The sequence below is a fragment of the Neodiprion pinetum genome, chromosome 2 (genome assembly GCF_021155775.2).
Source record: "Neodiprion pinetum isolate iyNeoPine1 chromosome 2, iyNeoPine1.2, whole genome shotgun sequence".
In the NCBI taxonomy this organism is placed as follows: Eukaryota; Metazoa; Arthropoda; class Insecta; order Hymenoptera; family Diprionidae; genus Neodiprion; species Neodiprion pinetum.
Window position 1 is genome coordinate 37,446,012 of NC_060233.1, and position 14,459 is coordinate 37,460,470.

The window sequence follows — 14,459 nt, forward strand, 5'->3', positions numbered from 1 at the left end:
CTTCTTCTTCGATCTTTCCATGATTTAACGATACAATCGTACGCGTGTAAGTTCTTTGTGCACATGACCCAATCTCCCCGCAACGATAAATCGTCGGAAGAATATCGATACTTAAAAAAGACGTGAAAAAATTCTGGAACTAGAGTATAATTACAGGACGAAACTAAACGACCCTGCGGACTGGCCGGGTGGGTACGCAAGTATATCGATGAATTCGTTATTGGCGCGGAGTATTCGGGTCTGGGCCAGGCGAACTCGCGGAGACGCGCAAGTCCCCGATGGCCGGTGATCCCGGGGCCTCGCGGTGCCGCTGAGGGAGGGCGAAGTGGGAGTCATCGGGGCCCCATAGGTATATATGGGCCCCATACGCGCCCGGAATACCACATTCGTATTTTGCCCTCTCCGTACCAGACCGAGGCCTTATTCATCGACAAAGACAATAGGCCATCTTCGATTGACGCATCTTCCGTCAGTTTTCATTATACACCCAGCAACGATACGGATCGGGTGTCGTCGCTAGAAAATCGGGGCCGCAAGTGCCCGCTGTACGATTATATCGTTTGTACCGCAATAATTGCTCGTCGACAGGTCCGTTGCTGTTGGTTTTTTTCTTTTTTCGTTGTTTTCCAATTTTTTTTTTCATTTTTAAACTTCTAACCATCTTGCGGTTTTTGTAATATGTAAACATGAAGCGTTAATAATATTCCGGCGACCTGCAGGTGCCGACATTGGGATATGTTTATTAGTTGCCATAAATCGTAAAAGTTTATTTGAAATAACAGTAAATTGTCGCCGACAGGTTTCGAATCTTCGCTGAAAGACAGACCGTTGAGTTTCCGGTTACTCGATGATGGGGTTCTAATTTTTGTTTTTTTTTCAAATTTTATAAAATCCAGGATAAACTTTCCAAGTACTCGTGGGGTGTTTCATACCGATATTCAAAAGTGCAAATGTGATGTGCAGTGTTAATTTCAACTCGATTTGTTTACTTATATGCGCGTATGTAACTTACATTGCCGGAAGTCTGTTTATGTGATTCAACGCGTGAATTTTGTGAACGCGCGTGTAAATTGCTAAAACGATTTGTGAAAGTTCATCTCGAAATTGGAAAAAAAAATTTAATTTTCTCGACAATCGTTACCTGATGTTCGTTTTGATAATAAAAAACAAACTTACGGGTCGATGGATTATAGAATCTTGCTTTGTGTCAATGTCGTGTGTGAAATTGTATGCATGGTTCTCAAGTAAAGCTTACCGAACCGACAGACATCACCACCGCGGGTGGTTGAATAAATACTGAGCACCAATTTAATGACTTGAAAATTTCGTTGCAATTAATACCGGGCTATTGAATCATATTTGCACGGTGTCCGGAAATTGAATTCTGCCTTATGCGTAAAATCTTGGTTTTTTAACAGCAAGAGGTGACGCTTGAAAATTTTCCATGTGATGATTTATTGAAGATGAATATACTCATACGAGGATTTCCCACACAGTGAAGAAAAATATATTGAAGTTTTGTCACCGCATTTCGTAAAAATTTTTACTAACTTATTTAACTATAAATATATTAATCATGGTCAAAAAAATATTGGAATTGGAAAAAGGGGATCTTGCAAAAAAAATTGAGTTCAAGTTAAAGCCAGTTTATTCAAAATTGTCAAAAGAACCTCTTGCTGTTCAGAAGTTTGAGCGGAATTCTCTATTTGCCTCTCAAAAATAAATAATTAAATTCGAAAGCAAATTACATAAACATAATACGGGAGTTCAAAATTGAGTTTGGTGTTTAGCTCACGATTTTTTTGCGATTAAACTATTGTTACGTAAATAATTTCAATCAGACGCCACGCATCGCCAATAATTACCATATAACACATGTCGGCGGGATTTTTTGTAGCCAGCAAATTTTTCAGATCCATACAATAATATACATCATTCAACAAATTATGTAGAACGATAATTCTAATAATTTCTTGTACTTTTATAACTCATTCGACTGGCGAAATTAGTACATAATTCAAGTATAAAATAGAGAACTGCAAAAGTAGCAATCTGCCAGGTTTGCAAATTATTGTCGAAAACTTGTAAAAAAGTATAAATTTATCGACGCAATTAATGGAAATTTCAAACTCTCATCAAGCTGTCTGTTTACATTTCATACTTTACAGAACGTAGGTTTCAGCAATGAGCTGGTTTAGCCTGGCCCTTCTGGGCATCACGGCACTCACCGTTGTGACACCGTTTCGCATAACAAATAACAGACAGAAGCACGTGCCACCTTCCGATGTGTTGTCTTTCCAACGAGGTGCCGTCGAACGACCGCCTGAAGTACCAAAAAAAATAACCGACCAATCGGAATATGGGGCAAAACAATTACCCTTAAGGACTGCCGTTGAGGCTCCGCCAGATATAATTGGCTCTAAATCGCTACCGTTAAGGGCGGCTGTTGAAAGTATTCCACCAGAGTTAGTATAATTCTTTCTAAAGCCATTGAAAAGAATGTCACCTTTTCAATGCCCGCTTCCATAATTGCCATTGGTATCGTCAAATCTGGTAAAGCTGATAAATTTTTCTACCACACTTATAGACTGAGCAGAAAAGTGCCATTAAGAGATTCTGTTGAATATCGAGTGGCGCCTTTCTTTGGTGGTCTGGATCAGGATTCCATCTGGATTGAACGCCTTACACCACCATCTCTTCGCGATACAAGGGCCTCGTCGCATGTTATATGTCACCTTGAAACCGAGGCTGCCTATAGGCAAGAACCCTTTGCCTTCTTACCTCAATCGTTACCAGATCGCAAATGCAGTCATTTAATCTATGGTGCTGCTACTTTGGGTGAGAATCATTTGGTAATTAGATATTACGAGATTTGAAACAATGCGATAGTCTCACAATGGACTATTTTACAATTTTTTTCTTTCTAATTGTTCTCTATTACTTTGTATGATCAATTAAAGTTTACATTTTTATGCCGCGTACAATCTTCGAATAATTGTCTAATGCTTCATCATTTACAGATCCCCACGAATTGACGTTGGTTCCCCGTGATCCTGAATTCGATGAGATCAAAGGTTTGGAAATAGATACTTAATCATATTCGCAATGGTCACTAAGATTAATTTATATAATTCTATTTAATTTGTATTAAATTGTATTCTTCAAATGAAACATCATTTACAGGTGGATACAAAGCAGCACTGGGATTAAAGCAAAGAGATCCGGCACTTAGAGTGCTGATATCAATATCTTCGCCCGGCAGTGGTAGAGTGTTCAGAGAAATGGTACACGGACAAGAATGTTGCCAAACCTTTGTCAATTCTGTCCTCGATTTCCTGGAGGTTTACAAATTTGACGGAATAGAAATTGACTGGGAGGGTGCAACGAATGCAGAGATGAGAATGTTGCTGAGGCAGTTGCAGGACCCGATGAAAGAACGCGATCTCATGCTAGTCGTAGCTGTCAGGCCCAATGATCCAGTAGATGCAGAAATTTCTGAAATGTCGGATCTTCTGATCTTCAGGTCCTGGAGGGATAAAAACTGGTCCAACGTCGCGTTACATCCAGCTCCTATCAGCTTCATCAGCGAAATGGTCGATAGATGGATAAAGAGTGGGACAGACAGCGATAAAATTATACTTGGTATACCACTTTTTGGGAATAGCTATACTCTGAAGTTCAAAAACTTCACCGACGCCGGTGCACCGATATCTGGATTAGGATATCCTGGAAAATATACAGGACATCGTGGGACTTTGGCTTATTACGAGGTATGAAAAACTGCAGAAACATCTTGAAGCCACTACAGAATTTAACGAAGTCACTTTCGCCTCACTTATTCTTTTGCCATCTGAAGGTCGTTCAGCTTGGATTTAAATGTAATGAGAAACGATAAGTAAATATTTTAACCCAGGGAAATATTGACCATTGTTTGTAGATTTGCGAAAAAATAGAAGATGGATGGTTTTATGGAAGAGACGAAGAAGGTTCATACATCAAATATGGGGACCAATGGATAGGATACGATGATCCTTTATCGGTGAAATTGAAGATGGCATACATCGAAAAAAAACAACTCGGTGGAGTATCATTATGGGCTCTTGATTTGGACGACTTTCAGGTACGTGAGAACACAATTATTATAAATGACACCTTAGTGCGAAATTCGATGCCCTGAAGTATTATGGAAAATATATCGTACCTTTATTCTAGGGCCTGTGTGGTAATGCCTGGCCATTACTCACTGCTGCTACTAAAGCTTTTGAATTTTATGGCACGAGCTTGAGAAAGTGTTATGAAGAAGGATTGTTTAGTGATCCTAATGATTGCTCAGGATTCCTATCTTGTGATAATGGTAAGTACTTTTATCAATTTCATTCGTCAAATTGTCTGGCTCGTTTCATGTGTAAGCGTGCGTAATGTGATAATGTGTATGAAAATTCGCTGCCATACAATCTTGTAAAAAATATTCCAAGCAGCCATTTCTCAAATCTCGTTTAAATATGTCTCAAAAAAATTTCTGTTAAAAGATTCCAAAAAATTTCACATAGTTTTACAATGGAATAATCCTATCTTATAAAAAAAATTTCAGGTGAACTATCACGTGGAAGTTGCGGTTTTGGTAGATTCTTCGATGCAGTAACAGGCCTCTGCGTAAAGGCATCACCTCAGATTTGTATCCCTGGTCAGTCACTTCGTATTTCTCAACCGGACTTGGAATATGAAAGATTTCGTGAATCGGAAGAAGTGGAGAATCTGGAAATGAAGCAAGGCGAGACGCGAGTTGTATGCTACATCACATCTTGGGCTATGTACAGAAAAGGCGAAGGAAAATTTGTGCCTGAACATATAGATCCGAGATTATGCACAGATGTGGTCTACGCCTTTGCTGGTTTAAATCCTGATACCCTACTTATACAACCATTCGATCCTTGGGCAGATATTGAAAATAGTGAGTTTAAAAAATACAGAAAAACTATTTCACCTTCACCTATGCTAAGGTAAACAAGATTTCACAATTTTTTCCCTTTATTGTGTTATTTCTTTTAGATTTGTACCAAAGAGTCACTTCGATCAAAGGTCCACGAGTGCTTTTGGCAATTGGCGGCTGGACAGATAGTTCTGGTGATAAATATTCTCGTCTCGTTAGCAGCGGAACGTCACGAAGAAAATTTGTAGCTGCGGTAATAAGCTTCCTGCGACGTCATAATTTTAATGGCTTATCATTCGAGTGGAATTATCCTCGTTGTTGGCAAAGTAATTGCAAGAGAGGTATGGAGTCCGACAAACCAAACTTCACAAAGCTGATAAAAGAACTGAGAAGCGAGTTCGACAAACAAGTCCCAAAGTTGACACTGGCGGTTAGTATATCCGGATACAAAGAAGTCATAGACAACGCATACAATATGGACCAATTATCAGACTTAGTTGACTTTATGTCTGTTATGACGTACGACTATCACGGTGCATGGGAAACTATAACTGGTCATGTGGCACCTTTATACCGGCTGCCAGGGGATAAATATATACATTACAATGTGGTGAGTACACATAAGGTTTACTTGATTGGCAGAAATTTCTTTACACAGGAGTCCTGTGGAACTTTCAGAAATATTTATGCAAAGATTTGATGGAAGATGTCGAATTGATCCGAGCCAATCAATTTTTTTAGAATTATACAATGGAATACCTCGTAAGTCTTGGAGCAGCAAGATCTAAGCTCCTGGTTGGATTACCCTTTTATGGTCAAGCCTTCAGACTTTCTGAACCTAGCCAGTCAAGCTTAGGAGATCCCGCTGCTGGGCCAGGTACATCTGGCGAATTCACAAGGCAACCAGGGATGTTGGCGTATTACGAAATCTGCAATAGGCTACAAAATCAAAGGTGGAAAATTGGCCCAGGTAATTAAAACCCTTGCGTAGTTTGTAAACTTATAATGAACCGCATTCTCCGATGTGACAGTCATGGGGAGTAAATTCTGTCAAACAAGACACAGAAATATATTCAACACATTAGTATTCACAAATACTTTGTTCCCTAATTTAAACACTCCTTTAAGGGCCAAATGCACATTACAAGGACCAGTGGGTTGGCTTCGATGACATAGACAACATCAAGATGAAGGGAGAATATATACGGGACAATGGATTTGGTGGAGCTGCTGCGTGGACCATTGACTTGGACGACTTCACTAACCGTTGTTGCCTTGAACAATTTCCACTGCTGCGATCTCTGAATCGTGTATTTGGTATAATATGAATGAATCATTTTGTATTGAATGTTTGCCATATTTATTATTTCCAAAGTTGTTTGATTTGGATCTGTAATTTGCACGTACATTTTTAACAATATATAAATCAATGTTATGTGACCTTTGCTATCAATTAATATCGTCGTCTCCAGGCAGGCTAGTGACACCACCACCCGCTGATGGTAGCTGTGAAAAACCAGCTGAGCCTGTGACTCCTTCACCGCCAACGCTAACAACTCACAGTGATGCTAATGATGGAAAACCTCAACCAACTCGACCTATGGAAACCACTACTACAACTACTAAAAAGCCAACGACTTGGCCCACTTGGACACAATACACGAGCAGAAAACCAACAGTAACAACCCCAAGCAGTACAACAACAACGAGCACCACTACTACAAGTCAGCCTGAAATTACAACTCAATCAACTACATTGTAAGAGCATTGTCAAATTTTAAACACTTGTCAGGTTGTCATAACAATCTTGCAATTCTCACTGTTCTCATTCAACAGACGTTACAATTAAGTCTAATTTTTTGCATCCCAGAAGACCGTCAACAACATATCCATTAATGGATACAGGAGAACTGACACCTGGTATTTCAGCACCAATACCTGGAACGGAATGCACACCCGGTCAATATTTGCCTGATCCCAAAAATTGTGGAACTTACTACAGATGCGTATTGGGTGAACTGAAAATGGAACAGTGCGCACCGGGATTGCATTGGCATGCTAAACGAGGCTTTTGCGACTGGCCAAACTCTGCAAAATGTCAACTTGGTAAGATTTAATTTTTATCAGCTGTTTCTTTCTGTCAGAGTACCATTAATCCTACATAACAGTTTCATAAATCATCCCATAATTTGTGGACAGCTTCTTCCGCTAGTATTAAAAAAATTAAATATTCACCTCATTTTGGTTAACCTATTCTTTATTTATTGCAACAGTATCTACGACCACCGTCAAGCCATGGTTTCCATCAAAACGACCAGTACACATGAAACCCTCCACTACAGGATGGAATATTGAAACTGAAACGCCAAAAATTCCCACAACTACAACCACCACCACCACTACCACCACCACCACCACCACCACTCAAAGAACAACCACCACCTCACAAAAACCTACAGAATCTTCACAACAGACTGAATTGCCTGAAACTATTGAACGCTGCGAGCATGGTCAATATTATCCAGAACCAGATTCGTGTTCGCACTTCTTGATTTGTGTCAATGGCGTCCTCATAAATCAACAATGCGGATTAGGTCTAAATTGGCACAAAGATAAAAATATGTGTGACTGGGCGTACAAGAATCCATGTAAAACGGGTAACAAGAAATATGCTGCATTAGTGAAGAATACGGCTAAAAATGTAGGTTCATATAATTATAAATTGATACAATAATTCAGAAGTTTTCGTACGTTTTGATTTGTATCTTTAATATTTTTTTTACTCTTAGGCATGTACTGCGGGAACCTTTACAGCCGTACCCGGAGATTGTGAAAGTTACCAGACGTGTCTTTGGGGGCAACCAGAAATATTCCAGTGTGCCCCTGGCCTGCATTTCAATGCGCAATCTGGTGCTTGCGATTGGCCATTCAAAGCAAATTGCAAGGAAGAAGTAGAACCAGCTGATCAAGCTCCTACAGAAGTTGCCAATCTCCCAGGCAAGCCAACAAGCAAGCCGACTTGGACGAGTTCGACTCCAAATGAACTCTGGACACAAGTTACTACTCCAAGCACAACTCCGTTGCCTTCGGGAGAGGTGGATCCGGAAAAGGTTTCACCACTATCTGGCTATTACAAGGTATACAACTTTACTAATAGCTAATTTTCAGTGTAATAGGATCTTACCTGGATGTTATTAATCGTTTGAAGTTAAAGGGTTCAAATAAGTTTTGTGAAAGTGAAATTATTTAAAAAAGCATAGATGAATTGAAAATTTTACTCGACAGGTGGTTTGCTACTTCACAAATTGGGCATGGTACCGCAGAGGCGCAGGTCGCTACCTTCCGGAGCACATTGATCATACCTTGTGCACACACATAGTATACGGATTTGCGGTTCTGGACTATTCGAATCTTATAATCAAGGCACATGATTCTTGGGCAGATTTCGATAATCGTAAGTATCATACTGTGGATTTTGAATGGTTAAATTTTTTAATTACATTCACGTTCATTTTGCTGTATTAATAAATTATTCTAGGATTCTACGAAAGAGTAGTGGCTTATAAGCAACGCGGACTAAAAGTATCATTAGCATTGGGTGGCTGGAACGATTCGGAAGGAGATAAATACAGCCGTTTGGTGAACAGTCCGGCTAGCAGAGAAAAGTTTGCAATGCATGTGGTACAGTTCATTGAAAAGTATGGGTTTGATGGACTGGATTTGGACTGGGAATACCCTGTTTGTTGGCAGGTATGAAAACACGAATATTTCTAACAGGTCATATGTTTCTCTAATAGTAACTGGAAAAATAATAATTGTTTGTGTAAGGTTGATTGCAAAAAAGGTCCAGCCTCCGACAAGGCAGGTTTTTCAGCACTGGTGGAGGAGTTGAGCTCGATCCTACGACCAAAGGGCTTATTATTAACAGCTGCAGTGTCACCGAATAAAAAAGTTATAGATGCAGGATATGACGTACCAGTTCTAGCAAAATATTTGGACTGGATAGCAATAATGACTTATGACTACCATGGACAGTGGGACAAAAAGACTGGTCATGCAGCACCGCTGTACTATCACCCAGATGATGAAGCTTACTTCTTTAATGCAAACTATTCAGTTAATTACTGGATATCTAAAGGAGCACCGCCGAGAAGTCTTGTTATGGGTACGCATAATGAGTTTCATAGTACTATCATTCAACTAGAGACAGGCGCGAATTTTTAAAGATCACTCAGCATTCACTGCGAACTGAAAATAACATTAGACCTCTCATTATTATACAACAGGCATGCCACTGTACGGACAATCCTTCTCCGTAAATGATCCAAAAGCAGGCGTTTCTCTAAATGCGCCAGCCAGTGCTGGCAATGCTGGAGAGTTTACCAGAGCCGCTGGATTTTTGTCATATTATGAAATTTGTGATCGAATCCACAATCGTGGGTGGACTGTGGTGCAAGACCCGCAGCGTCGAATGGGACCCTATGCTTACAAAGGAAATCAGTGGGTCAGTTTCGACGACGCCGATATGCTCAGACAAAAATCCCAGTTTATTCGGGACATGAATCTTGGTGGAGGCATGGTTTGGGCTTTGGATCTTGACGATTTCAGAGGAAAGTGTGGAGAAGGAGCTCACCCCTTGATGCATACTATCCAACAAGTACTAACAGACCCACCAAATGAACATGACAGACGTGAGTTTTGGCTTGAAATAATTTTTCTACATAATCACATCGATTAATGGAAATAGAATATTTCTGTTTGTTACCCTGGTGAACATTTTCTACAAAATGATGTTGAACAAAATTTTTGAGGAATTTGACGGAACGTATTGATTATTTAAATCCCTTTTGCTATTACAGCCATTCAGCCTCCAGCCTTTGGCGAGGAACTCCAATGGGAGATTCCTACAGAAACAACAGACATTGCAAAACCCGATACACCGTCAATATCACCCGAACCACTACATGCAACTAGTAATGAGTTTAAAGTGGTCTGTTACTTTACAAATTGGGCATGGTACAGACAAGAAACTGGAAAATATCTTCCTGAGGATATTGATCCCGATTTATGTACGCACATTATTTATGGATTCGCAGTTCTTGATACAACAAGTCTGACCATTAAACCGCACGATTCTTGGGCTGATCTTGACAATAGTAAGTTAACTAGATTACTATAAATATAATATCATCATGTATCGTCAGTTTTGTTTTTATACCTAATATTTACCGAGTATTTAGACAATAATGACCACATGCTTTTGTTTTAGAATTCTACGAGCGAGTCGTTGCATTCAGATCCCGTCGCGTCAAAGTATTATTGGCTCTTGGTGGTTGGAACGATTCGGCTGGAGATAAGTACAGTCGACTAGCCAATTCTGCTGCTGCCAGAAAACGATTTGTCGCCCATGCCGTACATTTTGTTGAAAAGTATAACTTTGATGGGTTGGATTTAGATTGGGAATATCCTGTATGCTGGCAGGTGTGTAATCCGTTCAAGACGGTTCCTCAAATTTCGGTACATCTACATGAATATCTATTGGTAAAACGATTACTATGTATGTGTCCACTTACAGGTGGACTGTGGAAAAGGCCCAGCTTCAGATAAGGAAGGTTTTAGTGCGCTTCTTGAAGAACTGAGTGCTGAATTCAAACCTAAAGGTCTTCTCTTATCGTCAGCTGTATCACCAAATAAACGGGTGATTGATGCAGGCTATGATGTCCCGGTCCTTGCTAAATACTTAGACTGGATAGCTGTAATGTCATACGATTACCACGGACAGTGGGACAAGAAAACAGGGCACAATGCACCCTTCTACGAACGGCCTGATGACTGGGATCCTACATTCAATGCTGTAAATATACGACTTCCATAATTACTATGTTCTTTTATAGATGCTTTTGTTTAAAATTAGTCTATTTTTGACTTAACACATCATTAAGCAGTATGTTTTCTACTCCGTGTAGAACTTCTCCATTCATCACTGGATGGCAAAAGGTGCACCAGCTAAGAAGTTGGTCATGGGTGTTCCTTTTTATGGTCAATCATTCTCACTGGCAGAAAGTAAGGAACGAGGTCTAAACGTACCGACCTATGGTGGTGGTGAAGCAGGTGAAGGAACGAGAGCCAGAGGATTTTTAGCATACTACGAAGTAAGTAAATATTCCAGTATCTAATTATTAAGACCATCAAGCCACACGTCCCATGTGATAGATTTTTTTAATGTTGTGTCTAATTGCCTCAGATCTGCTCACGAACGCAGCAACGGGGATGGACTGTGGTGCAAGACCCATTAAGGAGAATTGGACCGTATGCATATAAGGGAGATCAATGGGTCAGCTTTGACGATGCACAACAACTACAACTAAAAGCAGATTTCATCAAAAACCTTGGACTGGGTGGTGGCATGGTCTGGGCTCTAGACTTAGATGACTTTAAAAACGAGTGTGGTTGCGAACCATACCCAATGCTACGAACGTTGAATCGAGTGTTGAGGAACTATCCTGACGGACCATTATGCTCCATCGCAGGTTAGTGCCAAAATATTTCGTACCTGCACTGTATTAGAAAACCGTAAAATAAAAAATTATACCAAGGTTGTTAAAAGTCGAAACAAATTATGTTTACACGGTTTTTTGTATCGATACATAGAATTCGTTGAAACTGAAGAACCTCCCTCGGTTACATCATCCCCTATGAAGCCGCCGTCAACACCTGGTTATGAACCTCCTCGGTCGACAAAACCTACTTACAAACCTCCGCAGTCGACAAAACCTAGCACAACTTCACGACCTATTTATGTGTCCACGACTGAGATTGATGAATCGATTGAAATTGAAGTCATCTCATTACCAGCTGCCCCGCCACCAATTGGAGATTGCCAAGGCGAGATGTACTTGCCTCATGAAAAAGATTGCTCCAAATATTACCTCTGCAATTTCGGACAGGTAACAGAGCAAATGTGTGCAGGAGGTCTTCACTGGAATAAGGATCATTGCGATTGGCCAGAGAATAGTGAATGCAAGAAAAAGCAACAAATTTCAACAGTATGTAATATATTTATTCTTTCAAACAATATAACTCGATAATTTGTCAACTGTATTTCCTTAGTGATGGAGAATAATGTATCAATCCTGCCTACTAATTTAGGTAGTTATAAGTTATGGCCATTCTACAGATGGATTGTACATAATGCGTATTCTACAGATAGAGTCTAACGTACCTGGAGAAGCAGAGTCACCAGCTGTAACACCATCCGCACCAATACCAGTAATTTCCAACGAGAAACCTTCTAACGTACCCGAAGGGCCAATCATTGTCGACAGGCCTAATGCAGGGCAGAAAAAAATGGTTTGCTACTTCACAAATTGGGCTTGGTATAGGCCTGGAATTGGAAAGTATGTTCCAGAAGACATCGACACAAACCTGTGTACACATATTGTGTACGGCTTTGCTGTATTAGACACAGAAGAACTGAAGATTAAGACGCATGACTCTTGGGCAGATATTGACAATGAGTTCTACCGCAAGGTAACATCTCTAAAAGCAAGAGGAATAAAAGTGTTGATAGCAATTGGAGGCTGGAATGACTCAGCTGGAGACAAGTACAGTCGATTGGTCAACAATCCGGATGCCAGAAGAAAGTTCATAATCAATGTTCTGAAGTTTATTGAAAAATACGACTTTGACGGACTTGATTTGGATTGGGAATATCCCGTTTGCTGGCAGGTAGGTCCCAAATCTGGTTAAACCTATTAAATTAGTATATTAAAGTACACAAGTGGCCTCGGCGGTTATAGACTTTATTTCATTTCTAGGTGGATTGCAACCTTGGACCATCTTCTGATAAGGAAAGTTTCGCAGCTTTCCTTCAAGAATTGAGCAACGAATTTAGACCTAAGGGACTCTTACTATCTGCTGCCGTATCCCCAAGCAAACGAGTTATAGATTATGGCTACGATGTACCAGCACTGGCTGAATATCTAGACTGGATTGCTGTGATGGCGTACGACTATCACGGACACTGGGAACGTAAAACAGGGCATGTCGCTCCGCTCTACTACTATCCTGGCGACGAATTTGACTACTTCAATGCCAATTACTCAATGAATTACTGGATATCAAAGGGAGCACCCCCAAATAGTCTTGTTATGGGTGTACCACTATATGGACAGAGTTTCACTTTAACTAGCGTATCAAGTAGAGGATTGCAATCGGCTGCTTCGGGACCGGGCCAAGCTGGCGAATTTACACGAGCTGGTGGTTTTCTTGCTTATTATGAGGTAGGTTTGAAGTTGATATGGATAGGAGAAATAACATTGAATATTATTTCGCTCGTTAGAGCGAACATTAATATTTTTGCTTCACATATCGTGTATTTTGAAAGGAAACATTGAATTAGAAGCAAACTGAAAAGCATCCGTTTTCAAATGTAGTTGCATTTAACATCAAATTAAATGCACTAACATCGATAAGTTAGAAATCAACAGACTGACTGCTGGTTTTTCTAACATCTCGCCATGGTTGTGTACAATATGGGAGTTGAAAAGCTATAATATTTTTTTATGTTACTCATAGATATGTCACAAGGTGAAGAATGGTCATTGGACAGTGGTCAAAGATTCTGAGGGACGACTAGGGCCATATGCTACATCCGGAGATCAGTGGGTCGGTTATGACGATATTGTTGAAGTCACAAGAAAGGTAACCATATAAAAGATATAATAATGTTGCTCTAGTCCCACTAGGAGATGTATTTGCAAATTAAATTTTTGATGCTTTTCAGGCAAATTTGATACGAGATCTAGATCTTGGAGGTGGCATGGTCTGGGCATTGGATCTTGATGACTTCACAAACCGATGCGGATGTGGAAGATACCCACTTTTAACTGCACTGAATCGTGCTTTACAGGGAGAATCGAATCAGGCCCACGATTGCGTTTAAGTATATTTATTTCATCTGTATTTAACAGATACATAATAACTATGACAAGGGAATATCATCTCCGAGGAAATGCGTTTGATAAAGTAAGTTGACGAAGCCTTTGATTTTCCAAGTAAAACGAATTACCTCTAAGCATCAAATTTACTTTTAAATCATCTCAACTCAATTCACATGAAATTCTATAGAATTTCATTCTTTTTTTTTTTTATTTACGTAAAAATGACCGTTAAGACACTATTAATATCTAGTTAAAATATAATTTGCACTATGTCTATAAGATTGTGAGGAAACTCTTCCGAGTGACATGATTTGAATTGCTCAAAATTATATACATATGTAACATACATTATTGTATGTAACTCTTATGCAGACACTAATTGTCATGTCACCTGAGAAGAAAATATACATGGATTGCTGGTGATTATGAATGTAGTGATAATAATAGTTGATAATCTACTATATCCTAGCCATAAAAATTCCATACTTTTACATAGTTTGTATAGTACTTAATAAAGGACTGCTATTTTTATTCACTGTGTCAATCAAAAATGGACCAGATTTTCACCAAACAATCATTTACCTTTA

General features: G+C 39.6%; 1 protein-coding gene across 2 annotated transcripts; it reads left to right on the top strand.

The window, feature by feature from the left end:
- The first annotated feature begins 403 nt into the window (after positions 1-403).
- On the top strand, positions 404-14,403 carry LOC124211858 (probable chitinase 10). 2 transcript variants are annotated; one of them, XM_046611351.1, is made up of 29 exons: positions 404-588; positions 2,169-2,465; positions 2,588-2,838; positions 3,021-3,074; positions 3,184-3,770; positions 3,938-4,120; positions 4,213-4,354; positions 4,592-4,951; positions 5,050-5,540; positions 5,672-5,900; positions 6,059-6,247; positions 6,403-6,688; positions 6,801-7,036; positions 7,204-7,631; positions 7,720-8,067; positions 8,216-8,384; positions 8,469-8,680; positions 8,759-9,095; positions 9,217-9,621; positions 9,790-10,086; positions 10,200-10,411; positions 10,506-10,784; positions 10,897-11,082; positions 11,175-11,460; positions 11,582-11,976; positions 12,137-12,658; positions 12,748-13,212; positions 13,508-13,633; positions 13,716-14,403. In XM_046611351.1, the coding sequence occupies exons 2-29, from the start codon at positions 2,185-2,187 to the stop codon at positions 13,872-13,874; spliced, it is 8,115 nt and encodes a 2,704-aa protein (XP_046467307.1). In that variant the 5' UTR covers positions 404-588; positions 2,169-2,184; the 3' UTR covers positions 13,875-14,403. The 2 variants fall into 2 exon arrangements, with proteins under 2 accessions (XP_046467307.1, XP_046467308.1); XM_046611352.1 differs by having other exon boundaries at positions 6,804-7,036.
- The last annotated feature ends 56 nt before the right edge of the window (positions 14,404-14,459 follow it).